This window comes from Sceloporus occidentalis, unplaced genomic scaffold (assembly GCF_023333645.1).
Source record: "Sceloporus occidentalis isolate IW3139 unplaced genomic scaffold, rSceOcc1.0.p SCAF_346, whole genome shotgun sequence".
NCBI lineage: Eukaryota > Metazoa > Chordata > Lepidosauria > Squamata > Phrynosomatidae > Sceloporus > Sceloporus occidentalis.
In genome coordinates, this window is record NW_028317326.1 from 170679 (window position 1) to 198130 (window position 27452).

Here is a 27452-nt window from a genome sequence, read left to right on the forward strand (position 1 = left end):
GACCACTTTTTGGACGTTGCCGTGCAGTGTAATCTCGATAATTTTTATAGCATGCCACAAAATGTTGATTGTTGCGTGCATGCTCTGGCATAGAAGTAAAGTGGAACTTCTTTATTAGAGCCTTAAGTATTAGCTAGATCTGCGGCACCCAGCATGTCAATTTTGGGTGACTCTACTTTTTAATTTCTGTAGAAAGACCATTAAGCCACCTGCATGATAAGATTAATTGAAGAGCAAAATATGAAGTACGTGACAACGACATGGAACATGTTGGCACTATGTCTATAAGGTGATAATGACAATAATATCATGTGTTGGGCATTAACTGGAGCATAGATTCCAAAACACATTCCTTTAACCGTTCTAATTCTTCCTTAATATATTTGTCTCTTTCCTGCTATATAATTGCAAGCGTGTGAGTGTTCATACTTTTTGCTAAACTGTGAAAATTAGATGTCTGCTTGCATTAAATTCACTTAATTAAGATCAGGGCCGGCCCAAGGCAAAATGCCGCCTGGGGCGAATTTTAAAATGCCGCCCCCCCCATTATCTACCCTTCCTCTCCCTCCGCCCCCCCTTGTACTTACCTTTCAGCAGTCCTGCGGCGAGTCTCCCTGTTCGGTCTCGGTGCCGGATTGTAATGCTGAGCGCCGGAAATCTTCAAGCCGGCACCGAGACCGAACAGGGAGACTCGCCGCAGAGGAGAGAGAGAGATGGGCGCCGAGCGGGTACTGACAGCTTGGTAAGCGAAAACCACTCGCGCCCCTTTCTCTCTTTCGCTTTAAAAAATAAATAAATTTTAAAAAAAAAGGGCTTGGGGCGGCAAAGTGCCGCCCCTTCAAAAGTGCCGCCTGGAGCGGTTGCCCCACTCAGCTCCATTGTCGGGCCGGCCCTGATTAAGATAACTGTTTTCTTTAATCCTCCAGTACTGGGAAGATATAACTTTTTTTTCCCAGCATGATGTCTTCATATCCCTTACTAATAATAACAGATACTTAACTAGCCCAGTATCCACCCTCCTTGGTTGCCAGTTGACCTCCTCAGTGGTGACACTTTAAATGCCACAATAACATTTTTCACTGAAAGCATTCAACACCACACTGAGCTTCAAGGTTAAAGGGAGAATAACACAATAAATAGTACTAATAAAAATAGAAATCCATTTTACTTGCCATTTTAAAGAAACTGCTATTTTTATCATTCTCATAACCACATTACAACACAGATAAATACTAGGTTAATAGTTTATAATGATAAATTATGTTTAAACGAAATTGGTTCCTAGGAGAAGCCAAGGACATCGTCATCATATTATACATTTGTCTTTTGTCAGCTATTACACTGAGATTTTCTCTGATTTCCTAAGGAATGTTATAGAAAAAAATGTGTATGCTGGGTGTATTTAGTTAAAGTGACAGTACAGCAATACACGGCTGTTAATCATAGCTGGTAGCTCTCATGGTTTGGCCCAGAAGCTGACCCAGAGGTTCTGGGTGCATAATCACTGAAATGGGGGGGGCATTTGGATTAACTCATGGGAAGTTCATGGGAAATTTGCACTGGGGGTGAAACTTTTTAAAAATCTGGCTGTTTCCCTTAGATGTTAAAAGATGTCTGTGCATGTGGCACATACATACATCATGTATGAACAAGTGAGTTAATAAAAAAGGCAAGTGTTTGGAGGGCAGAGATGGCACATGCAGGCTATTTAGGGGGCAGAGATGGCACATGCAGGCTATTAAGGGGGCAGAGATGACACAGGCAGGCTATTTAGGGGCAGAGATGACACAGGCAGGTTATTTAGGGGGCAGAGATGACACAGGCAGGTTATTTAGGGGGCAGAGATGACACAGGCAGGTTATTTAGGGGGCAGAGATGACACAGGCAGGCTATTTAGGGGGCAGAGATGACACAGGCAGGGTATTTTCATTCCCAGTGTCCAGCCTTGATGATAATAATAATTATAGCACTTTATTTATATTTGCATTTGTTCATAGAATTTGTAGAATACAGAATAACTTATGGAGAAAATTGCAAGCCTTTGTGTATTTTTTGTGACCTATGTGCCATACATTTACCATGCCATATACCATACATTTCTTTTTTTTTTAAATAAGATTTTTTTCTCCAGATAAATTGCAGGAAGCTGATCTCATGATAAACAATTCGACATTCAACCCCTGTATATCCAGAATCAAATTTCTATTTAGGCGCGCATGTCTCATGTCATTGAAGGATGGGTTAAATCCCAACTATTTCCCTGCAGTATCTGCAACTGTTGCATTAATAGGATCCTTGTAATCGCCTAAAAGCATCTACACTTCTTATTCCCATTTTCTTTTCCTCCTCTATCCTTTCCTATGCTATATGTGTGTCATTTGTTGAATACGTGATTTATAACAGCGGCTCCCAAGAATAACTCAACCTCAGTATGATAAATTGAGTATGCTGGTGATTAATAACATCTGTTATTAAATACTGAGAGTGTTTTCTAGCACTTTAGATGCTGACAAAACTAATGTGTGAAAACAACATGAAAAAAATCCCACAAGCTGCCAATAAAAGATAGAATTATTGCACATGGCTCAAACCAGTGGCGGATCTACCGGGGTCGCAGGGGTCGCGACTGCGACCGGGCCCCGGCGGCAGGGGGGCCCAAGCCAAGGGGCCGCCCGAAATCTTTTTTACGTTTTTTTTTTTTTTTTTAAATAAGGCAGGGGCGTCCAACATGCGGCCCGTGGGCCAAATGCGGCCCGCGAGACCTCGAGGTGCGGCCCGCGTAAGATCGGCAGCCAGGGCAACCGATCTTACACGAGCCGCACCTCAAGCCCTGCTACTTACTTGTGGGAGGGTCTTCTGGACAGCACAGAGGAAGCGGAGTTCACGTGACTTCCTACTTCCTCTGTGCTTTAGCAGAGGGAGGCCGCGCCCCCTGCTGAAGTCTGTGAGCGGCATCGAGGGAGCTGCAGTACAGGTAAGGGGGTGGGGAGGGTGTTTGAATGAGTGTGTGTGTGATTGAGGGAATGAATCTGTGAATTAATGATTATATGAATAAATGTGTGTGTGTGTGTGTGTGTGTGTGTGATAGCATGGATGTGTAAGTGCTGGAACCTAGGCATGATGGGACTGTGATTGCTGTTAGCAATCACACTCCTATCATGCCAAGTCAGCCAGTACATGCTGAAACCTGGCCAGCTGCCCCCCTTGTGTAGTGATAATGCCAGCAGTATGGGGTCTGCACTTACAGCCACCCTGTACCAGCATGTACTGGCTGACTTGGCATGATAGGAGTGTGATTGCTAACAGCAATCACAGTCCCATAATGCCTAGGTTCCAGCATTTACTGGATGGATGTGTAAGTGCTGGAACCTAGGCCCTTAACAGATTCTCGCACCCGGGCCCTGAGGCATCTAGTTACGCCCCTGGCTCAAACTGTCACCCAAATTAAGAGTTCATAAATTATGACATCATCAGCCTATGGGTACCATAATGATGTATTTCATTTGTTTATACAAACATAGAATTTGATGGAAAACAAGAACCATTCGGCCCATCTGGACTGCTCATTTTCCTGATAAAGACTGAAACTTTAATCAGTCTTTGGTCTTGTTTGGATTCAGTCTAGCCGTACGCCTATCCCATTTACTTCTACCAATTCCACTTGGCTGCCCCCCCTCTCAGTAAAGTAAATCTTCTTTACATGACATCTATTGAGATCAGAATGTCTCTTGTTGTTGGGCTAAGCGAATAAGAAAAGCTTCCAATACATGGTATATCTCTGGAGTTTCATTAGAGATGTCAGAATTCACATCTGATCGCTGGTTCTTTTTTGGTGTCAGGTTTTCATGACAATTATACTCGTCGTTTAAGGTTAACGGGCTAAAACCGGGCTCAAAGTTCAAAACATGAAAAAGCCGCTGGTTCTAGAACACAAGGACAATGTATCGCAACAAAGTGGATCTTCTCCCTGAATTAAGTCTCTAGAAAATGTAATTAACTCTTGTTCACCTTTTTGTCCTAAAATCTTCTTTTTTTTTCAGTATTTCCCATAAAGTACAATAAACCAAAAACGAGAAAAGGTGAATGGATAATGGATGATTGAAATCAGGTAGGGAGCCTATAATAATAGTAATACTTTCAAGTGTCAGGTAATAGCATATAATGATCAAGAGCAAAGATAGCAGAGTTGAGAACCATACCATTTATGCAGATTCAATTAGCTTCAAGGATTTGGGTTTTCTCAGCAACGAGAGGAAAATATGTTATAATAATATTACTGACATCCATGCTGATGTACAATAGGTGCTATCATCTCGGACGTAGCGGACCTTTAAATAACCATCGCCCTCCTTTCCTAAAAAGAAGCTATGAAGAGCTTGATGAATAATCCCTATAGATTTTTTTATATTTCATTTTTCATTACAGCTTTTCTATTACTGCATAGCTTCGGGGGGAAATCATCATAATAAGAAAAACAATATTATGGTAAAACATAAGAAATGAAAGTAAATTTTATTTATCCTGATTACAATGCAGTTGAAAGTTTACATTCATTATTAAATATCCTTGTATCAATAGATGGTATGTGAAATAAAGCTCATGTCATGATCCCATTATATAGTAATTGTATACCATTTCAGATCACTGCCCGTCGGAACCTAGGACAGCCACTGTCACAGATACACACAATTTGATGGCAGATAAGATGCATTCAGCCCATATAGACTGACCATTTCTTTTTTATGTAAAGAGTCAAACCTTGGTCTCAATAGCCAAATGCTACTCCATACGTGTTTATTTTCCCTCGCTCTACCAGTTCGGCTGGGAAACTGTACCATTTATCTACCACCACTTGAATTTGAATCTGCACCGAAGCACCGCAAGTGTTGTAACTTCAATAAGCTACTGGATGGAATTATGGCAAAAATGTCATATTCACAAACATGGAGACCCTTTTCTGGACATCTGGATCTGATGATTCAAATAATTGTCCTTTTGTCTTCTCTGCCCCACCATTCAATAATAAGTGTTTGCGTGCAGAAAACAAAAATACATAAAATATTGTCTATATTTATATATATTCTATATTTATTTCATTCTTCCTTGTACAGATACTTTTTTCATTGTTCTTTTATTATCTGTATGCATATTTTTTAAGAATCATAGCATTGCTGTATAATTTCGCATCACGATTGTCAGTGGTTCAGAGACAACCCCCTTCCAATGTATCCAATTAGATTATGATCCAATATCTAATTAAAGTACATAGTGTAAAACATTTAAAGTGAATCCTTACTCACAACACACATTAAATCACAGACAGAGGCGTTATTATGTTATGGTATCCGTCAGGAAACGATTACTAGGCAATAGGTGGACAAGATGACAATATCCACATTTAATAGGAAAATACACTTAATTGATGTGAGTGAATGGAATTCGTAGACAGGACGTGTGAGCGGAATGTGAATGAAATAGGATCGGAATAATCTGGGCTGCACGGTATAAGGACAGAGCTAACATTAAGCCGCATAAATCTGGCCGCAACCCTGATAAATTGCCTCTGCAGTCCAATGACTGGTCCTGGCAACCTGTAGAATTATCTGTGTTTCAAGGGACTGCTCCTTTTCTGGTAAAGAGCAGCAATGATTGAAGTATGATGTCATATCCCAATGATCTCTGTTCCCACAGCGAGATGGGCTTGAAATAGGTGGCCATTTTGGAGGATTCTTCACGGCTGAGCAATGCTCATTTTGAAGTGTTGGAGTGGCTCGCTTTATCTCCAACTTGCACCGTTTATATAATATTTTATGGCCATTGATTGGAACCTTTGATCATTCCCATTACATGAAAGCATATTCCATACCTCCATGCTGCTCCTTATCCTCTACCGCAGGGATTGGAATACCTAGGGACACGTCTAACAAGTTGCCCAAGGTCCTAAAACATTAATATTAAAATTATTTCTCCATAGACTTTTGTCAGAAGGTCAGACTGGATGATTAAGACTGAGCCATTCTATTGTTTGCCCACAGGCAGTATGATAAGGAGTTGGGTGTTTGTTTAGTACATTGGGCTAAGATTACAGAGCCAGAAAGCATTCAAATGGGTGATATGCAGCTGCATGCTAACATTATATTATGCAAAAGAACTTATCTACTCTTCTTTGTGCCACACATGCATACCTGGGAGATCTCTGGGTGAAGCATTGCTCCTCCGGTTCTCCGGGTCAAGACCCGAATCATCCGGGTGGAGGAGCGGGGTCTTGACACGCCTCGCTCCTGGCCCGCTGACATCAGCATGAACACCCTGGCTGCGTCCTGGAAGGGAAGGCTCCTGGTAGCCAGAGTGAAGAAGGTCCCAGGTATGCACTCATAGCTTATATTCACCAACAATATTTCACTCTACCCAACATGATACTCATTAGGCTGAGAATCAAAAGAGTTCACATATAACTGATTGTATCCATACTAATCATAAAAACCACGCGGAACGAACACCCAGGTGCATGATGATAATTATGTTTACGCTGGAGGTGTTAACAGAACACATATAGTTTAACAGTAAAATGATAAAAGACCTTGTCAGGTGATAAATGTGACTCTAACACCTGCCTCTTAAGGTTGGAAAGATGTTTTAAACATCAAAGATTCCGTGTTCCCCTTCACTCCTCCCGGGTTCCTACACGCATGGCCAAACACGAGGCTGCATCATAAGTCATCGTAAGTTAGGTTGAAAAAAGACCAAAATCCATCAAGTTCAACCCTTCTACCGATCCTTCCTGCTTTTGGTCCAAAAGAAGACAAACAAAAAACCAAATTAAGTTATTTTTCAAATTTTGTCACTTAGGGAGGAAAATTCCTTCTTGACTCCAAAAGGCAGTGTCAGGACTCGGGTGATCAGGTCGGGTAGGAGCCCATGCGCAGGGGATACTTGGGGTTCAGTATGTAACCCACGGTGCATGATTATGCAAACAAAGACACCACAAACAGAAATCCAGGTAATGCAGTGTATTTCATGTATATAACAGGGCCAGCAAATAAGGGTAATATAGTCTAAGCAAGTAACCGGACGTATGGCAAAATAAAATACAGGTAATAAGTCTTTTGGCAGGGAGCCCGCTTGGAAGGGCGCAACAGACAGAGAGCCCGCTTGGAAGGGCGCAACAGACAGAGAGCCCGCTTGGAAGGGCACGACAGACAGAGAGCCCGCTTGGAAGGGCACGACAGACAGAGAGCCCGCTTGGAAGGGCACGACAGACAGAGAGCCCGCTTGGAAGGGCACGACAGACAGAGAGCCCGCTTGGAAGGGTACGAAAGGCACACAGCCCGCTTGGAAGGGTACGAAAGGCACACAGCCCGCTTGGAAGGGTACGAAAGGCACACAGCCCGCTTGGAAGGACACAAAGCAGGGAGTCCACTTGGAAGGACACAAAGCAGGGAGTCCACTTGGAAGGACACAAAGCAGGGAGTCCACTTGGAAGGACACAAAGCAGGGAGTCCACTTGGAAGGACACAATAGCAGGGAGTCCACTTGGAAGGACACAATAGCAGGGAGTCCACTTGGAAGGACACAATAGCAGGGAGTCCACTTGGAAGGACACAATAGCAGGGAGTCCACTTGGAAGGACACAATAGCAGGGAACCAGGAACAGTACAGGTGCAGAGCCACAGCAGGAAGGTCCATAGACTTCAATACAAAGGCCCTGACTAAAGGGCAGGGCAGGTTCATAAAGGCAGGGTAATCCAGGTAATAAGGCCCAGCTGGATGTAGACTAGGGCTCAACCCAGGTAACAAGGCACACCTGAGTTCTGAGTGCTCCAGAGGGTGGAGGGTGGCCACTAGTGGTTGCAGATGTAAACACCACAGGTATTAAAAAAGCCATGGTTCAGGCAGCGAAAAATTGGTTCCTGACAGTACCCCCTCCCCAAGGAGCGGTCACTGAACGCGAACAGACTGAACAAAATCTGTACACCTTTAAGAAACTGAGCAGAAGGGTGTACTTAACGTGATTTCTTCTTCTTCTTCTTCTTTTTCGGTAAAGCTTGTTCACAGATCTCCAGGTCTTCCTTTCTGATTATATTGCCATTAGAGGTAATAACACAATCAAAGGAAAGGTTATCTGTGGTGCAATCGTAGGTCAAATTAGGACTGGATGCTGAAGAAGTTGATGAGAAGGTATGATTCAGTGCTTTCTCTTTCCATGTACCAGGGGTCACATAGCTGCCCTGTACCCAGGGCACTACTGGGAGCAGGGGGGTAGTACCAGAACTGCACTGGGTCAAAACGGGAGAAGCAGGCTTGGTATGGGAAGCACTGATGGAAGGCCCCTTCTTCCTCAGAGATGGAATAGGGTCATGTATCTTTGCTATCAGTCCAGAGGTGATACTAGGGGCTATGGTAGTCTCTGGTGTATCACACTTTGCTGAGGTAGCAGTGATAGGAGTTGCAATCACGGCTGAACAGAAAGCAATAGGAAGTTCATCCATATGGGAGGAACCCACACTGCCACAGACTGTAGGATCACAGACGCTGCATTCCATCACAGAACAATCATCAGGCTTCAGCTGGACATCCACCGGAGTTTGAGAAGCACCAGGAATCACCAGGGTTGGTATATACTCCATGGGTTCACTATCCTGGGGAATAAAGCTACTTCCCCTTTTAGCAGAGCTCTGTGGTTGTGACGTAGACTGCTCAATCGGTACAGAGGGTTTAGGAGGTTTCAGAGGACATTGGGTGATCCAGTGTCCCTTTTTGCCACAGTAAAAGCAAGATTCCTCATCACGCCTTTGTTGTAATTCGGTTGTGGTAAGGGGTTCACGTTTCCTAGATTTCCTAGGAGATTCCTTTTTAACACTGGTAACAGGCTTGTTGGATTTCTCAGGTGATGTAGCAGGTGTAGGTGAATGGTCTTCATGAGAGTGATTGGAGTTGGAGTCCCAGATTTGCATTAATGATTTGCACAGTTCAAGCAAGCATTCTCCTATCATTTTGATGACTGAAAGTAACCCCGCTGACTCCTTGTAATGGCCTTTGTATTCTGTCAGGACTCGGGTGATCAGGTCGGGTAGGAGCCCATGCGCAGGGGATACTTGGGGTTCAGTATGTAACCCACGGTGCATGATTATGCAAACAAAGACACCACAAACAGAAATCCAGGTAATGCAGTGTATTTCATGTATATAACAGGGCCAGCAAATAAGGGTAATATAGTCTAAGCAAGTAACCGGACGTATGGCAAAATAAAATACAGGTAATAAGTCTTTTGGCAGGGAGCCCGCTTGGAAGGGCGCAACAGACAGAGAGCCCGCTTGGAAGGGCGCAACAGACAGAGAGCCCGCTTGGAAGGGCACGAAAGGCACACAGCCCGCTTGGAAGGGCACGACAGACAGAGAGCCCGCTTGGAAGGGCACGACAGACAGAGAGCCCGCTTGGAAGGGCACGACAGACAGAGAGCCCGCTTGGAAGGGCACGACAGACAGAGAGCCCGCTTGGAAGGGTACGAAAGGCACACAGCCCGCTTGGAAGGGTACGAAAGGCACACAGCCCGCTTGGAAGGGTACGAAAGGCACACAGCCCGCTTGGAAGGACACAAAGCAGGGAGTCCACTTGGAAGGACACAAAGCAGGGAGTCCACTTGGAAGGACACAATAGCAGGGAGTCCACTTGGAAGGACACAATAGCAGGGAGTCCACTTGGAAGGACACAATAGCAGGGAGTCCACTTGGAAGGACACAATAGCAGGGAGTCCACTTGGAAGGACACAATAGCAGGGAGTCCACTTGGAAGGACACAATAGCAGGGAACCAGGAACAGTACAGGTGCAGAGCCACAGCAGGAAGGTCCATAGACTTCAATACAAAGGCCCTGACTAAAGGGCAGGGCAGGTTCATAAAGGCAGGGTAATCCAGGTAATAAGGCCCAGCTGGATGTAGACTAGGGCTCAACCCAGGTAACAAGGCACACCTGAGTTCTGAGTGCTCCAGAGGGTGGAGGGTGGCCACTAGTGGTTGCAGATGTAAACACCACAGGTATTAAAAAAGCCATGGTTCAGGCAGCGAAAAATTGGTTCCTGACAGGCAGTCAGATTTCTCCTGGAATCAAGGTGCTCTAAAATATTAATATTTATCATTTTATTTAAAGCCCTGTATGTTATGCTTTTCTAAAAAAAAATATCCAGACCCCCATGGAAGCTTAAAAATGACGAGACCATCAAGAATTCCCAAACCCGTTCACACGCTTTTAATATTATCGGAAATGAAAACATAATGACAAGAATGCTCGTTCAGCTGATGGGTCATTGTAATATAAGGAAGCTTTAGTTCAGTGAGAGGGTGGTAGATTAGTGAAAAAGCTTCCCAGTGGAAGTGGAAGTGGTAGAGGCTTATACAGCGAGGGAATTTAAACATGCATGGTATAGTCATCTAATTCTATGTTTCTATCTCTTCCTGGCTTGTCATACTGGTGTAAGCAGCATACTATCGGAGCAAATACAAAAGTCATCAAATGTAATTATCTAACTGAAGTTCAAAGAATAAGGATTTGTTATTAAGAGGAACACGGGAAACGAATGGAAAGGAGAGAAGAGGCAGAAGCATCGGGACGACACATAAAGATTAAGTAGCCCTTTATTATTTCTGCGTGAGCTTTAATAAAAATAAATGGCATAATCGGTAAATGTGGAACAGTTGTATCTTTTATTGGTTTTTATTTAACTCTTTTTATTTTTATTTTATTGAAATGTTTTCCCTTTTAATTTATGCCTCCTAGCAATACCCTAATACTCGCCCACGCTCCCCTACACCACTAACAAAGAGTAGCGGGTACATCGTCTTCTCCGGCAGTACATCATCTCCCCTTGCAATCAAACATTCAACATGTGGAGCAATTACATGTAATAGTTGATGTTTCTTTTAATCGGTTAAAGGAATTTTAATTATTTGCACTTATATGCAAATTAAAAAATGGATAATTTGCATATTGTGCTGAGTGGTGATGTCACAAATGAGACACAACATCTTGAGTTATCAGTTGCTACATGTTTGTAGAACAAATATATACGGCAAGCCCTGTTTATATGACAGGAGCCCTTTAAATATTTATATCCTGAAGGACTGGAGGTCAAGAGCTCAATCTAAAATATTGTTAATTAGATTTTCAATCAGGACACGGGTCAGCCCCAAGGTACCTTCTCCTGAAACCGTTGCAATGTATAATTGGCTCTGGACCCAGCGTTCCCCAGGCTAATAAATATTATCATAAATACAGTGGAAAGGGTCCATCAGCCAGTTTTGATGGAATCTGCACATTTGTTAAATGAATAAATAATTATTTTATAAAGTGATGCTCCTTCAAGATGAAGTTTGGAGTGCAGTAGAGGAATTGCAATTGAATTCTTTGATCTGCGGATTACCCTGCTACCCGGAACGGACTTAAAAACAGGTTTATTATTGACCTGACCTGTCAGTTTGTTTCATTTTAAATCCACCAAGGATTCAGTGTATCCACAAACATGGCTAATTGTATTATAGTATCAGTATCAGTAAGTAACAGTAATTAGAATGATAATGTTTGGGAACGCAACCAAAACATTTTTGTTTGGTTTTCTCTGATTTACTGCTGTTATTTATTGATTTATGTAGCGACTTCATATTTTTCAGCCCACCGCATATTGTAGGATCGCCCATGAAACATCTAGGACAGGGGTGTCCAACGTGCGGCCCTCCAGCTGCTGCAGGACTACACCTCCCATACTCCTCAGCCAGCCCCTTAGCTCAAGGAGCATTATGAGAGATGCAGTCCTGCAGCAGCTGGAGGGCCACACGTTGGACGCCCCTGATCTAGAAAAACCAAACATGCTCTTGGTGAACATGATGTCACTGTCTAATATTAGAGGTAGGCAAGCTGGCCCAGACCTGGTATGTGCTGAGCAGAGGCCGAGGCGGACAACAAGACCTTCTCATTGAGCCGCTTTCAATCCAACACTCGAAACCAAATGTCCTTGTATGAGAAGAATGCATGGGTCAAACAGTTTCAGGGAGAAGGATTTTGAGATGGCTCAGCTTTGACCTCATACTCCTCCCCATTCGCCGAGGTGGGTCAAGCCAGGAGTTGCCTACAGAAAAGGCCCTATACATTTAAAATATAGAAAAACATGAACTGTCCAAAACTAGAAATATGATCTATCTAGAGCACCACAACTGTTATGAATTGAGTGAATGTGATGTTATTATCTAAAAATTAGAGGTAGACGAGCTGATACGGGATGAAACCGAGTGGAGGCCAAGCTAGACCACAAGCTAAACTCAATGAGGCACGTGCAATCCAAACAAGACAATACCACTGGAAACCAAAAGTCCTGCACGCTTCGCTACGGGAGCACACAAGGGTCAAACAGTGTCAGGGAGAAGGAGTCTCAGCTCTGGCCTCAATCTTTTCCCTCTTTTAGCAAGGTTGGCCAAGCCAGGAGTTGCCTAAAGCAAAGGACAGTTACATTTAAAATATGATCTGGCTACCGCCCCACAACCATTATGGATTCAGAGAATATAATTGCGACAAAGAAGTCACCAGGACATTCACTAATCTCCCGAGAACCGACTAATCCTCAAATGCTACATTCATTATTTTGTTGTCTTTTAATTAAGATGAGCATTAATATGCAGCTTTGTTTATCAAGGCGCTACAAAGGTAACAATATATAATTAGTGACACAAGTCCAATTAAATGTCTTCCAAACTACCAATTATATTAATACGTGATTGTCCATTTCTATGGAGACTAATTTAAACTTGTCCTTTTAGTGTTTCTTACATGATATCCAGACACAATCACCGTCTGGAATTTAGTTGTTTTTTTTTATTCTGAATAAGAAATAACAAAAAAAAAACAATATAGATGAGAACGATGCACAATTTCGGTCACCATATGATACCAATTTTTGAAAAACAGCCAAAAAAGCATTTTTTTTATCGAACAACACTCTCTCGTATGAAAGTGTGTTAGAATTTGCTAAATTATATTTCATTTACCATTCTTCTTCTTTTGTGAGAGTTAGACCTGGGGGGAAAAATAAGATTATTATCTGGAAGAGCAGGATCTTGTGTCTTCGGTGAAACTAAAATAATTCCAAGATGTCCCACTGGTCTAGAATTAAATATCACTGGTATAAGGTTTGATACAAAAAGAAGAAGAGGAGTGAAATAGAAAAACTGGATTGTTTCTTAGTAATTGCATTTACAGAGTATAAGAGGTATAGTATCACGCGCGGGATATGATGTCATGTCCTGGTGCTCAGCAGTGGAGGGGCAGCCGGACCCTTAGACCCAGGGCAGCGCCAGAGGTAAATAAGCATCAGAACCCATAAATGGGGGCATCACAACCCATAAATACCATAAATATATGAAGAGGACAAACACATTTAACCAAAACCTATCAAAAGGTGCTAAATCTATGGATCTATTTGGAGACACTGAAATCCAGTAAGAAAACCGATTACAAGGCAATTTTTGGTTTAAAAGTGTTTTTCTTATTTGCACATTTGCTTGCTATCGATTGATTTTGCGTGAGCGCGTATGCAAGAAAAGTGAACCCGAGGGATGTGACAATTAGTCTCGAGACAGGTCAACACTGTAGAAAATTAGGTGAGAAAAGCCTTTTTTTTCATTCATTCACTTGAATGAAGGTCAAGGAGAAAGCATGAATGACGTTAGAAAGAGGGAATCGAGTGGGAGAAAGTGGAGGCTTTATTCAGTTCACTGCACAAGGAGAAAAAAGTAATGACGGGAGTAGACAGCTATCAAAAACTAGATGAGCTTTCCAATTCGGGATTCTGTCCTCGGGAGAAGAAAAAGAAATTGCAGACAGAAATGATTCTTGTTACTATAAATTCATTGATTACAAAATGCAGTTGGTTTTAAAATGACTGTAGGAATTCTGCTACATAAGAAAGATGGGGACATTTTTCATTTTTAAATGGTCAGGTCACTCCGGGTATCGCCCAATACTTTATATATGTATATATATATCTATATCTATATCTATCTATATATATATATATATATATACATATATATATAGATATATATAGACATATACATATATTTTGCGGTATTACATTACATAAGATGTAACAAGTAAGACAACCATGGTAAGAGATGTAAACAGAGACTAAAACAAAAACAGGTTGAGGGCATTAGTCATTTCATATTATTCTTTTATCGGATTTAACATCAGGCTTATTAGAGATAAATTCAATTTTCATCATCTCGTTTCTCTAAGAAATACTATAAAATGACTAAACTCGGGGAATCATTTGTCCGAATCACGATGACATTATCTGATACAGACTCACTTTGTCGGATTTGTCAAGCCGGGACATTATACTGGCTGTAACCAGAAATGATTGATAAAAAGCAGCTCGTGTATTAACGCTCGCCAGGGAGAATACTAAAGTAAGACTTTTTTTTTTACCCAAACATTCCAATTGGCAACATTCTCTTTGCCAAATGCATTCTTCATTAAAAATAATAAAATATATATTAAAAAAAAAACTTTTTTTACTTTAGGAACCAAAATATATCCTACATAATGATTACAGAATTGCTAGCAAGCTTATTAAAACAATGACATGCTTCTGTTTGAAGATACATGTCACTGGTAACATGTTTCCCCTGGTTTAACTGGTTTCCCCTTCATCTAATGTATTGTCTTAGTCTGTCAAGTCTAGTTTAGTCAGACCCTTTCAGTATATATATATATATTTATATATATTGTAAGAATATGCGTAAATGATTGGAGTACTATAAATAAAAGGCAATAATAATAATAATAATAGGCTACCCAGTGCAGATACTGGGTAGTTTGGAGCTAATTTTTTTAGGGATAGACCTGAATTTAATGGGACAGGATCCAAAAAACTGGACTGTCCCTGGAAATTTAGCACTGTTAGAAGGCATGATCTTGCTTTTGTGGGTAGTTGGATCAGGATCCTCTGATCTTCCCTGACTGGCCCAAATTCAACAATCGCAGCTCCCATACAGCCCCCAATAATTATAGGCTTTAGCGAGTATTTTGTTTGTGTTCTTTCCGGTTCCCATATATGCCAAGCTCACAAACTTTTTATTTCCAATATTTGTATTGGAAATCCTCTTAAACGCTTGCTTGTGGGAGAAGCCATCCTAAACATTCGATTTGCATTAAGGGTTAAGTAAAGTGAATACAGGGTAGTAATTAATTCAGATTGAGCCCCAAACGTCGCTCACATTTAATTAATCCAAATAGTTTCTGAACAAAAACATAGCTTGAAAAACAAAAAGCAAAAGTAGCGACCTTGAAATCCGTGTAATGATGATAAAAACTGCGTAGATGGCTCATCCACTTTAAAATAACATGACAAGAGTGCAGCTCTTCAAAGTGCCAACTAGTCAAAATGTTGGTTGGAGATTATATGTCGTGATTTAATTAGGCATGGTTGGTGTTAGTACAACTTCCTGGGGTGCCTGGACCAGGGGGACCCACCGGTCACCAAACAAATTGCCCCAGTGTGTGGAAGTCAGTGTGGGACCTGGCAGGAATGCAATGGAAGCCTCCACGTTGTGTTGCAGGGGCGTGCAAGAGGTCTTTGCCTACGCTGGCCTTCTAAATGTATAGAAAACACACAAGTGTGTGTGTAGGCTTCTTGCCTGGGGTGTTATCCCTTCAACAACCAGCCCTCAAAATAGGATAGACAATAACTTTGTCTGCATTGATTTCCTTTCCAGCTAAATTGAAGTTGAGTTAAAAGTTAAAAATAAAAAACGTTCTCTGTGTGGACACTGGATTCATTCTGTCCTCTTAACCTTGTTTAATTAGCAATTTTAGCCACTAGTTAAACTCCTTTGGGATTATCTCCCAACATCTCAGAACAAAAAAAAAACAACAATATATTGTTCTGTGCACAGTTTACATCTATCTGCACGATTCCATTTAATTGCACGTTATTGAAGAAACAGAAGTTGTGCGTCCTTGGAGGACAAACACCACGGATACAAGAGAGCATGACTTAAGGGCAGACATTTAACTCTGCAGGCAATGCCAGGGTGGGCACTTCAATTTCATTAAAGGGAATTAAAAAAGTTACTCTAATTAGCATTATTTAACACATAATTAATGTGAAAGCTAACATGTTCAGGGTAGCAGCATAGTTGCTTTGATTCTTACATTCACTTTAAGCCCTGTGTCAGCTACATATGTGGTACGTAGTTGGTAAAGTGGGCCTAGGATGCCAACTATCATCAACGTCCAGAGAGGCTACCCTAAAAATATGTTTCTGTAGAGTAGCGGAGCTGCTCATCACCGGCTAAGATGGTTGACAGCCTTCCCCAACAAAAATCTTGTGTGACCCCAAGGCTCCTTTAAAAAGTTGCCTCACATTAACCATTGAACCTTAAGGAGAGAATGTTTCTAGTTCTAATCGGTCAGCGACCGATCAGCAGCTCGACTGCAAGTAAAATGAATAATAAAAATAGTCTCTTCCCAGAACATGAAACCGGTAGCCAGATACAAAGAAGCTGGAGTTTGCATGCTGTCAGGGAACCAATGTTGTTAGATAATATAGAACAATGTACTTCTTTCATCACAGGCTTGCACATCAATATGCTTCTGGCAAGTATAAAAAATGCACCAAAACAAATCAGAATGCTGGATATGATTATACTTGTCAGGATGACAAGGAGCCGGCAGCATATTTTCTATTGTCTTTTTTGATAATGGCTCTGAACTATACGCTTGTAATAATTCTGGATGTCACCAAGCTAAGCACATCGATTTGCTGTCATTTCAAAGAGCATTCAGCATCACGCAGGAGAATCGGTGAGATCCTAAGGACAGGAAAACTTCAAACGAGCATCTAATACCGGAAGATACAAAGATCTGGCAAAGAGGTTCTAAACACCACTTGTAGTTTATAGGACACGCGTCTTTGTTTTCAGACCTGGGAACATTGACAGCCGGCGCTCTCCCTGCCATTTGGTACCCTAAGCGACTGTCTATACGGTGTTCCTAACACTAACATTGTTTTTGTCATCTAATTACAACTGATCAACAACTTACTGTTAATAAATGAGCCTTCCAAAAAAAGGCACATAAAGTAAAACTATTTGTACGTCTGTTCCTGGAGTAAAGAAAGGTTGCATATAATAGAAATGTAACCCTTTAATTAAATCATTTGGCCGAGGTACATTCAAGCTCGTTTACTGTTTTATAACAAAATGTATATGAAATTGAGCAATTCATATACATTTTGCAATACAGGTGCCAAAGCCTTAAGTGATAAAAGAGGTATAATTTAACCTCCTTGCAAATCAGGACCATTTTTAATGTGATGCTGTAGCGGTCTCTTGGGCTCAGGATCTGCCATGCCGTATGGGCAAACTAGACAATTGTCTAGAGTGCCAAGCCTCAGAATACATGGAGCTAGTCTAGCTGGGCTTGTCCAGAGCCCTATTGTTGTAAAAAAACAGCCTTGTTACAAATTACCCCTGAATGAAAAAAATGTAGCCAAATGGGAGGACCCAATAACCTCAAATCTAATATGGCAATACAGGTGTTGCTGGGATAGATGTCCCATCACCTTCAGTTATGTAACACTTGGCTAAACACAATAGAAGCCGAGACCCAACAAAAACCAACCCATCAAATGTCCCTTGCTTTCTTTGATTTTATCACCAAACCGTGAGCCTAACTCATAGAAACCAACTGACCCATCGAGGACGTCCATTTTTATGTCCATTTTACGTCTTCTTGAATATCAAAACAGGACAACTTAGACAATGTATGTATTTACAGTCTAAACTTGAAGTACCTTCATTGTAGCTGTAGGCTTTCAAAGGAGGAGAAATGTTAGAAGAAGTGGTCATAATCTAAAACTAGCGGGTCAGTGGCTTAGATGTAATGTAAAGAAGTTTTACTTTACTGAGAGTAGTGGTAGATAAGTGGAAAAGCCTCCCAGCAGAAGTTGCAGAAGCTAATACAGTGAGGATATTTAAACATGCATGGTATAGGCATATGACTCCTAAATCTAAGACGAGATCAAGCACTGATTAAGATTTCAGTCTCTAAATCGGGAACTAATGTCAGACTAGATGTACCAAATGCGTTTGATCTGCCATCCGTTTAGAAACCCCTCACTCTTCTATCCCAAGGGCATTCCAGATCCCACCCGTTAAAACACAGAACCTATACAACTTGTAGGCATATCCACTAACTCTGTTAACAAAAAGCTCTTAAACAAACACATATTAAGAACAAGGGTCCTATTCCATGAAAACAAAAAAGAATGTCAGACTGGGATGCGGGTTCCTGCTGGTTTGAAAGACAGCTAACAGAAGGGGACTGACACATTAACTTCTAATATTTCCTAATGAAACCCAGGTGTTTCAAATGCAAGTGAAGCCAGACTCATATATTCGTACATGTTTTGTTACATACTGAATATATTCTTTCTATAATATTATATATCTCCTTTATGTAGTAAATATTCTGTATATTTTCATGGAAGTGACATCAATAAACTTAATATGACTATTTAATGCAAACAATGTGGATAGATAGATAGATAGATAGATAGATAGATAGATAGATGCATAAAAACTGTTTCAATACATTAACTATGGTCCTCAGAAGGGAAATGTTATGGTGCAGTATGGTATTCAATGTATGGTAGATTGATATTATGGAGTTGTGTTTACTTACCCTGGAGTGGCACTTAAACCCGAAATAGACCACCACGATGGTTGGGGTGAGAACAATTGTGAAAATTATAGCAAGAACAATTATGTTAACCAGAAAAGCCAAAAAGTTTGCACCAGACACAAAGAGAGTCCAAATCCAGCAACCCCATCTGCTTCTATACTCCATAGGCAAGAGCTGGTCATCCATGTTATAGGGTGGTAGGGCTGGGATCATCCGAGAGGTGTCTGACATATTGTCCACATCAAAGTCCTCAATTTCTTGGTCAGACATTTTTAGCAGCAAAGGAAGCTTTCACTTCCTAAAGCCTTCCTGGATGAAACGTGTGTACAACCTAAACTCCCTAAATTCCCTGTACCTTGTTGCTCTCCTAGGCACACCTCAAAGTCCACCAAAGACCAAAAGCTGGAACTTGGTCCTAGAAGGGTGGAAATGTCCTAAAAGAATACCTCAAGCTCAGAAAATTGTAGATTTAGTTTTCATATCTGTATGAATGATTTGCAAAGGTCCAATACGTGTCTTCTACACATCAAACACTTCTGTGAAGGCAATCTGTTCACGGCAGGTTCTCATAGTTGTTCCCCATGGGTAGACAATATTTTTATTTTTGTGATCCAAGTAGAACCTAAACAGAAAGAGTGCAAAAGCTTCTGATAGCAGCTGGCTGCTTCGCTGCTACACTGTTCCAAAGCGTACGCTTTGTGAATGTGCTTCAAAGAATCCACTTGCATCCGTAACCAATCAGCTGCTGCTTGCTCGTCAGCATCTGCTTCTCCGCTTCTGCATGCAGTCAGCGGAGCAACACCTGGGTCTCACTCCATCAATGTAGGTTACTCCGAGATTGAACACATAATGTCATTACTCTTACACCAATCCCGACTTTTCCGACACTTCCCCTCGGGGGGTAATGAAGCAGATATTTTTTTTTCATCAAAAGAGCTTGGATGCACATGGGAAGGTGTAAATGGTAGTATCTTCTCGAGTGTGTCACAGGTCGAGCAAAGGAGAAATAATAATGTCTTCAAAAAATTCTGGATTATTTTGAAGTCTTGAGCTTCATAAAATATATTTAATCCGATTTAACGTAATCATTTTTTTTTTAAAAAGCACCCAAAAGTTTAGGTCACCTTTGCGGCTCCCATATTGCTTACAATCCCCATTTAGTGTCTTGGGATTTGAAGATTAACCACATCGATTAAGATTTGGCTATTTCAAACTGGATCGTATTATCTGAAAAAAAAAACCGTATCACTGATTGTATCGTATTTTGTTCTATTTCAGGGGGGGGATTATATTAAACTGATACAGTTATGAGTTAATGGAATCTAGCTCAGGGTTGTCACAAACAGTATTGTTACAGACACACCATCTACGTTCTAATAATAAAATGCATTTAAGGTCAATTGGAGTTCAAATGGCGCACTCTAAAGTTGCAGGGGGCCTATGTTACTGCGCATGCACAGACAGCATACACATGTTAAAAAAAGGCAGGGAAAGAAGAAAATGAGACACAAATGCATGTAGTAACAATGCACTGTGGTACTTAATAGTTAGGGAAATATCCCTTTTAATACAGTATTTTGAGACACATATCAGGAAGGTGTACACTTTTCTGACTGAAATTCTCTTTCATGAACATATAAAAGATAAGTAATTAGAGTAATGGCTGAATAATTAGCGGTGGGTTCCACTCTGCGGTGGAAATTTGCAAGTCAGGTGTCACCATTGCATCTTAATTTGAAATTCCGGAGGCAGCTTCTTGCCGCAGTGTTGCAGGGATACACAACAGACAACACAGAAAGATGAGTGTCATCTAACACTAATGAAGGGACGGGGGATATAAAACTGATTTTCTTAAGCTTGCTTATTGTAGTTCGTGGCAATAACATCAACTCTACGGTAAAATCTTACAGCTACTTTTTTAGGAACGTAGAATTTGACGGCAGATATTCCGCCCATCCAGACTCAGACTTTAATCAATCCTTGGTCTCAGCTTGGATTCAGAAGAGCTTTATGCCAAACCCATTCAATATTTCGTAGCCCTCCTCTAAACTCCCTCCAATGTGTCGATATCCTTCTGGAGATGGGGTCTGCTGACCTGAGGGTCCAAGATGCTAAAGCAGTCAGCCAAGTTCGTTTGCTTGCTCCAGGAGAGCTACAGATGAGTTCACTTTAGAATGTAACTAATAATCATCAACATGGGAGAGAACCCGGTGCAGCTTAACCTTAATACCCGTTAATCAGCAAAACGGGTAATCACTAACAGTTCAAACCTCTGAAAATCAGAAATAGCCTACTTGTAACACTTCAGCATCATGTTTTTGTAGTTTGTGCTAAATTCCCAAATGTGTGGTAAGCTCCTTAAGTTTGTAGAGAGAGAGAGAGAGAGAGAGTCAGAATTTTTTTAATCCAAGCATCTAAAGGTCATTTTTATTTTCAGACTAAATATTATCATGTTTGTTCCTTTTTACTGCTGATTCCAAGGTAAATAACCGGGCGACATCGAGCTGTATTGATTTAACAGGGAATGAAGCGTGGCATAGCCTCTGTGACCATTTATGATGGATCATGGACCTTACCAACCCAAATAAGATGGTCACAGTTGATCACAAACATTATACAGCAGTGGTAAGTGAGAAACCGTAATGTAACGATTTTGTGGATATCAATATATTTTAAGATTTCATAAAAACCTTATTAGTATCTTCCATTACATTGAATAAAACACATATCAAATACATACCTCCTAAGATTTCAAAAAGGGGCAGTTTTGCGTTAGTGTGTATTACTGGAGGTGTAGGATTTGAGGTGACATATGTACCCCGGACACTGTCCTAGACCCACCCCTTTCACAGCCGTTACTTTTGCTCCATACAGTGATTTGCATACCTGGGAACTTGTGGGCTACCCGGATCCTACCCTTGCGGGCCGTGGCCAGGACTGCCCACTGACGTCGGTGGGTGGTCCGGCTGATCTCGGGGACGTTCCCACTGACGTCGGTGGGCGGTCCGGCTGATCTCGGGGACGTTCCCACTGACGTCGGTGGGCGGTCCGGCTGATCTCGGGGACGTTCCCACTGACGTCGGTGGGCGGTCCGGCTGTTGTCAGTGGTTCATTCCGCTGACATCACAGGAAATCACAGGAAATTTCTTCACTGATGATGGGTAAGGGTTTTAGGACAGTTATTGATATCTCCACAATTTAATTTTTAAATAAATTTTTTATGTTTATATTTTAGTTTTTGTAGCTTTAACCCCTTCAGTACCGGGACGTACCTGGTACTTCCTGGTTAACAGTCACCGGTAGACCGGGACGTACCAGGTACGTCTCCTCCAAAAAACGCCCCCACATCACCACAATCGCGGTGATCGTGGGGGCGCTGCTGCTGCTGTCTGCCCAGGAGTCCTGGGCAGACAGCACAGCCTGTCTAAGCCCGCCCCCAAGCCCACGATCACTCCCACGGAGTGATTTTGTAGGCAGAAACAGCGATTGCAGAAAAATCTGCAATCGCTGTTTCAGCTGCCACAAGTGTGGGGACCTGATCCAACACCCCCCTGCTGCCTGATCGCTCCATGAGAGCGTCAGTGCAGCGTTAACCCCTTCAATGCCGTAATCGCGGCATTGAAGGGGTTAATTCCCGTTTTTTAGGGGGTTCTGCTGCTGGTGGTCTGCCTGGAAGCCCAGGCAGACCAGCAACAGCAAAAACGAGCCCCCAGAAGTCCTCTGATCAGTCCTGTAGGACTGATCAGAGAGACTCCTCCCCTACAATCTCCAGTCTATTGGAGATTGTGTCCCAGCTGCCAGAGGCAGCTTCAGGGACAGGGAGACAGGGTTCTTTGGTCTCCGCATGAGTGTGGAGACCAGACCCCCCCCCACCCCCACCCTTCCTCAGTTAACCCCTACCACCCTCTTCCTCAATTAACCCCTTCAATGCTGCGATTGTGTATGACCCCCATCGCAGCATTGCAGGGGTTAATATTAGTCCCCACAAGCTTGTGGGGACTAAATATCAATCAATGCTGTGCTTCAATGGAGCATCAGCATTGAAAGAGTTAAAAAAATAATGTAAAAAATAATAATAATAATTTAAAAAAAAAAATTTATTAAAAAAAATTAATAAAATAATAATAATAATAAAAAAAAAATAACAGCACTGACCTGAAAGTCCAGGGTGCTTCCAGGTCAAATGCTGGGCTGATCAGATCGCTCCTGGCCAATAGGAGTGATCGGATCATTATGGCAGCCCACGGATGACCCTGCTCTACAAAGAGAGAGGGGTCATCTAGGGTAATTATGAAAAAACACAAATTATTAATAAATGAAAAAATCATAATTATTACCTGATCACTTGTCGGTGACATTTTAAGTCGCTGATTATTGATCGGTCTCCCTGATTGATGTCAGCGGCCTAAACCTGTCACTTACAAGTAATCTGATGAAAAAAAAAAAAAAAAAAAAATGTAAATGCACATGTTCCAGTTTTGCCCTCATAGCTTCCTCAAAAAATACATGAACCATGCATGTGAGACCTTGTTGGAACCGGGGGGTGTTGGTGAACAAAATGTGGTGTTTTTTTTCCAGTGTTACACATATGCTGTGCAAGAAATAAATTGCAACATTGAAATGTATTTGTTAAAAACGCAATAAAATAAATTTTCCGTGAACTTTGGCAGACATCAGTGAAGAAAAGGCTAGCTGAAAACTGTCAAAACTACCCTAGTTGAACACCTTGACTTGTCTACTGTTCATAAATATATACTTTTATGGGGTACTTTACAGCAGGGGGCTTCCAAAATGTCCCAAATGGGATATGGGCCCAGGAAACCAATTTCTGAAAATTCCAAATGTGAAAACGAAAATGCGCATGTTCCAGTTTTGCCCTCATAGCTTCCTCAAAAAATGCATGAACCATGCATGTGAGGCCTTGTTGGAACCGGGGGATGTTGGTGAACACAATTTGGTGTTTTGTTCTGCAGTTGCACATATTCTATACAAAATATAATATAAAATCTAAAGCAACATTGCAACATATGCAAAAAAACCCCAAAAAATATAAAAATACCTCAAAATTTGGCAGCAATTGGCGATAAAATCCCTGTTTGAAAAGTGTCAAAATGACCCTAGTTGTACACCTTGACTTATCTACTGTTCATAAACATATAATTTTGGGGGGGTAATCAGTATCTGTGACAACTATTGCAGTTATTAGACTACCATGCCAAATTTGAAAAAAATGACATTTCAAAAACGTGATGCATGCCTTGCAATATTTGCCCTATACTGGTCAAAATAGATAAAAATCCTGGCCATGTTGGGTGGTTTCCAAATCAGGACAACTTAATGAATATATTTGGGATAATTTTTTCCCATTGGTTCAATGTGTGTACAATTTGTATGTATACAAAACTGTAAAAAATGCGTTTTTTTTCATTTTTTCCCCACTTTTTCCAGTTTGTTTCAAACAAAACAATGTACTACCCAGCTTACTATGGTTTCAAATGAAAGCCCTACTTGTGCTGAAAAAAACAATATATGATTTGTGTGGGTGCACCAATTGATAAGAGAGAAATTACAGTTGAAGAAAGACATGGCAAAAACACAAAAACGGCTCCGGTCCTTTAGCGACACGTTAGTATCAAAATCCCGGTCCTGAAGGGGTTAATGACTGTAAAGGGAATCATGCATTTGATCACTGTTGTGACCTATAAGACACCCACTACTAGGATAGATCTAAACATAAATCCAAGAAGCATCCTTTTACAAAAAAGTTGTGTTGACTATGCGTGACGGACCTTTTTATAAGTTCCCTCTGGAATGTGAATATTACTTGCCACTATAAACCTTTCATCCGTTGCGCCATAGAAAATATTCATTTCCATAAAATGCCCAGGTCTGATCATTTGCATGCAATTAATATGCTGCGTGTGCACAGCGGAGAGCTGGTCTAATTATCATGATATGAATCTCTCTTTAGCTACAGGCTTAAAGTGGCGTAATACAGTTTGTTTTGTAGACTCCGATTCATGTCTTAGTAACGTTCCCCACCATGATAGGTCAGGCACTAGAACTAGAACTATGGAATCTGCCAGGTGACCTGTATGGTCTGCCCATTTTCTTCCACCTACTGTTCTTGGATCTTTTCATGTTCAGGAACATTCCATCTATACCAAAGGCACATAAATACTTACATATAAAGGTTAGGGTTACATTGTCCTTTTCAAAGAACCCAATGTCCCTAAAATGTTGAGGGGAACAGTGAGGACAAGTATTGAAGGTTTTACAAGCCCTTCTCTACTCAGTGTTCTAGGTCCTTTAATGGGTTCGCCGAAGAATGGCAGTAAAGTCATGTAAGCCATTATAGGTATAGCAACCTTGTTTTTATTATGCCATAAAATACACAGGCTATCTAATGATAAAGTAGGAAGCGAATGAATTATTTCTGGGATGGCTTTGGACGTTAAGCAGCACAAGAAATTGTGTTTCAAATGCTGCATTTGGTTTTAGAAAAGTGTTAAATTCAGCTGAGGAAGTGAAACTTTCAGCTCCACAGAAGTCTCTTTTTCAGCAGAACAACTATCCAAACCATAAACAGATAAACAATTAAATACCATTGCATTCATACGTGCCGTTAGCATCATTGCTGAAGGCAAGTAACACATTTTGGAAGCTGAGATCAAGCACACGTTCCCATGTTATCAGAATCCGACACTGGGGTTTATTCAATGTTCCCATAGAAGAGCTATAACATTCATCACCGTGTCAGAAACTCCTAATTCTCTACAAACTCATCATTCACTCCTGACTTTCACGAGTTGCCCCAAGAATAGTTGTCGTTTTATGAGGGTCTAAGCAAAGGAGAAAAACCTTGAAGCAACCAATGATTTGTGCAATTCACAGTCCTTTTTTATGGGACTTATTGAAGCCTGAGGCAGCGAGGGAGGTCGGGAAGGTGTCCTTCACGAGGAGGTCCAGGACGACCCATTAAAACCCTTGATGAAAGTTATATCTCTGAACAATTCTTGGAATACTGTAACTCAGCAGAAACGTATTATATCTGCGTTACCTTCCAGTTGCTTTCTCATACTTGGAGAACATCACAAACAAAATGACTTACCAGCAAATAGTCTTAACCCACATTAAAAGGACCATGCGCTATACTTTGATAATCCAAAAAACCCCCATACCTGAATTTGTGTTCGTGCTTCGAAAAGAAACGATCCATACAAGTGGCTCCTGCAGTTTCCCATAAATGCGAATAAAAGTCGCTGACAGGTTTATCCGCCGGTGAAATTAATATTCTATTTTTGAACCCAGAATGTGTAGGTATTAACCTCCGTCACGCTCTCACGTCCCAGTAGGAGGCCAATATCTACATAAGGTTTCAAATGCATTTTACTTACAAAGTGAAGAAAATATGCACTTGGGGGGGGCAGATCTCAGTTGGAGAAATATTTTACCAATTTATACATAAGTGGCCATGGTAACAAAGCAAAGTAATTGTAATGTAAATAGATTATGTGAGGCTTGTATTAACCTTCTGTACACATTGCTTACAAAGTCAAATTTATGTATCTTTAAAAAAATACCTAATTTACCTTCAACTTAGCTTTACCAAGCTCAATATTATTACATCTTCCATCCCCATAATTCTTAATAATTATTGGCCATTCACACCTTCATGACCTTACCTTTAACTTTTTAATATAGCATTTGGGCATTTAAAGGGAAATATATCGACGATGTATGGCTGTGCGGGATCTGGAAACTTTGCTGCATTGGTGACCCAAGGTGACGCTCGCATCCATTGAGGACATAGTTATACCGGTGGAGAAGGTGGGAGTTGGCTTTAAAATATTGAAATAAAAAACAAAGTTTAAAAATGTACAGAAACTCCTCGAAATTGGAACTCTGGAGGCAGGGAAATTCCCATTACCAACATGGTGTATTACAAACATGTATAGTAGAGATTAGTTAATAGCGCCGTGAGTAGAGATTAGTTAATAATGCGGTGAGTGGACATTTTTAGCTCTATCTGCAGTTTATTTATAACAGATTTTGGCCAAGATACCCCCAAAAAACAGCATCTGATCTTAAAGAATGTTTTATAACCAATAAAGGTACCATATTAACTAAATTTGCATTCCATTGTAATCAGCGATAAAAAGAAAACTCCTAGGAGTGGACACAAAAGGTAGATTTGTCCGACACAAATGCTAAGATATTAAATGCCCAGTGTTTCTTGCAGAAATCATAGGATAGAATAGTAAATGTTACCAACAAAGGACAAATTTACAAAAATAAGAAGGGCATTTAACCATCTTACATGGGCAAGACAGGAGGCACCGATGCGGTGTTTCCACTGCCCATGTTGCATAGAATAAAGATGGGGTAGTAAGGGGTCTTATGTGAGGGAGAGCTCACCCCGTCCTCTAGACCGGCGGCAGTATACTTAGAAGGCCATTCCAATTTGTGGTTGGTATAAGTTGATCTCCGGGCTAAAGAAAGCAGTAACAGCCAGATGGAGTACACGGTTAGAGAAGGCAATTCATATACTCGATAGATGAGGCTATTAAAGACTTTTACAAGCACTTTTCGAATAGGTCTTTAAGATCAGATTCATTTATTTTGGGTATCTTGGCCAAAAGCTGTTATAAAAGACAGCAGATAGAGCTAAAAATGTCCACTCGCTGCATGATCAACTAATCTCTGCTATAAATGTTTGT

General features: G+C 41.1%; 1 protein-coding gene across 1 annotated transcript in view; it reads right to left on the reverse strand.

Annotated features, from left to right (window-relative positions):
- Positions 1-19002, reverse strand: part of LOC149274125 (transmembrane protein 88-like) — a 32381-nt gene extending 13379 nt beyond the window's left edge. The window contains exon 1 of the mRNA XM_089505789.1: positions 18733-19002. Coding sequence (XP_089361915.1) covers positions 18733-19002 — 270 coding nt within the window. The remainder of the gene's footprint in view (positions 1-18732) is intronic.
- Between the last annotated feature and the right edge of the window lie 8450 nt (positions 19003-27452).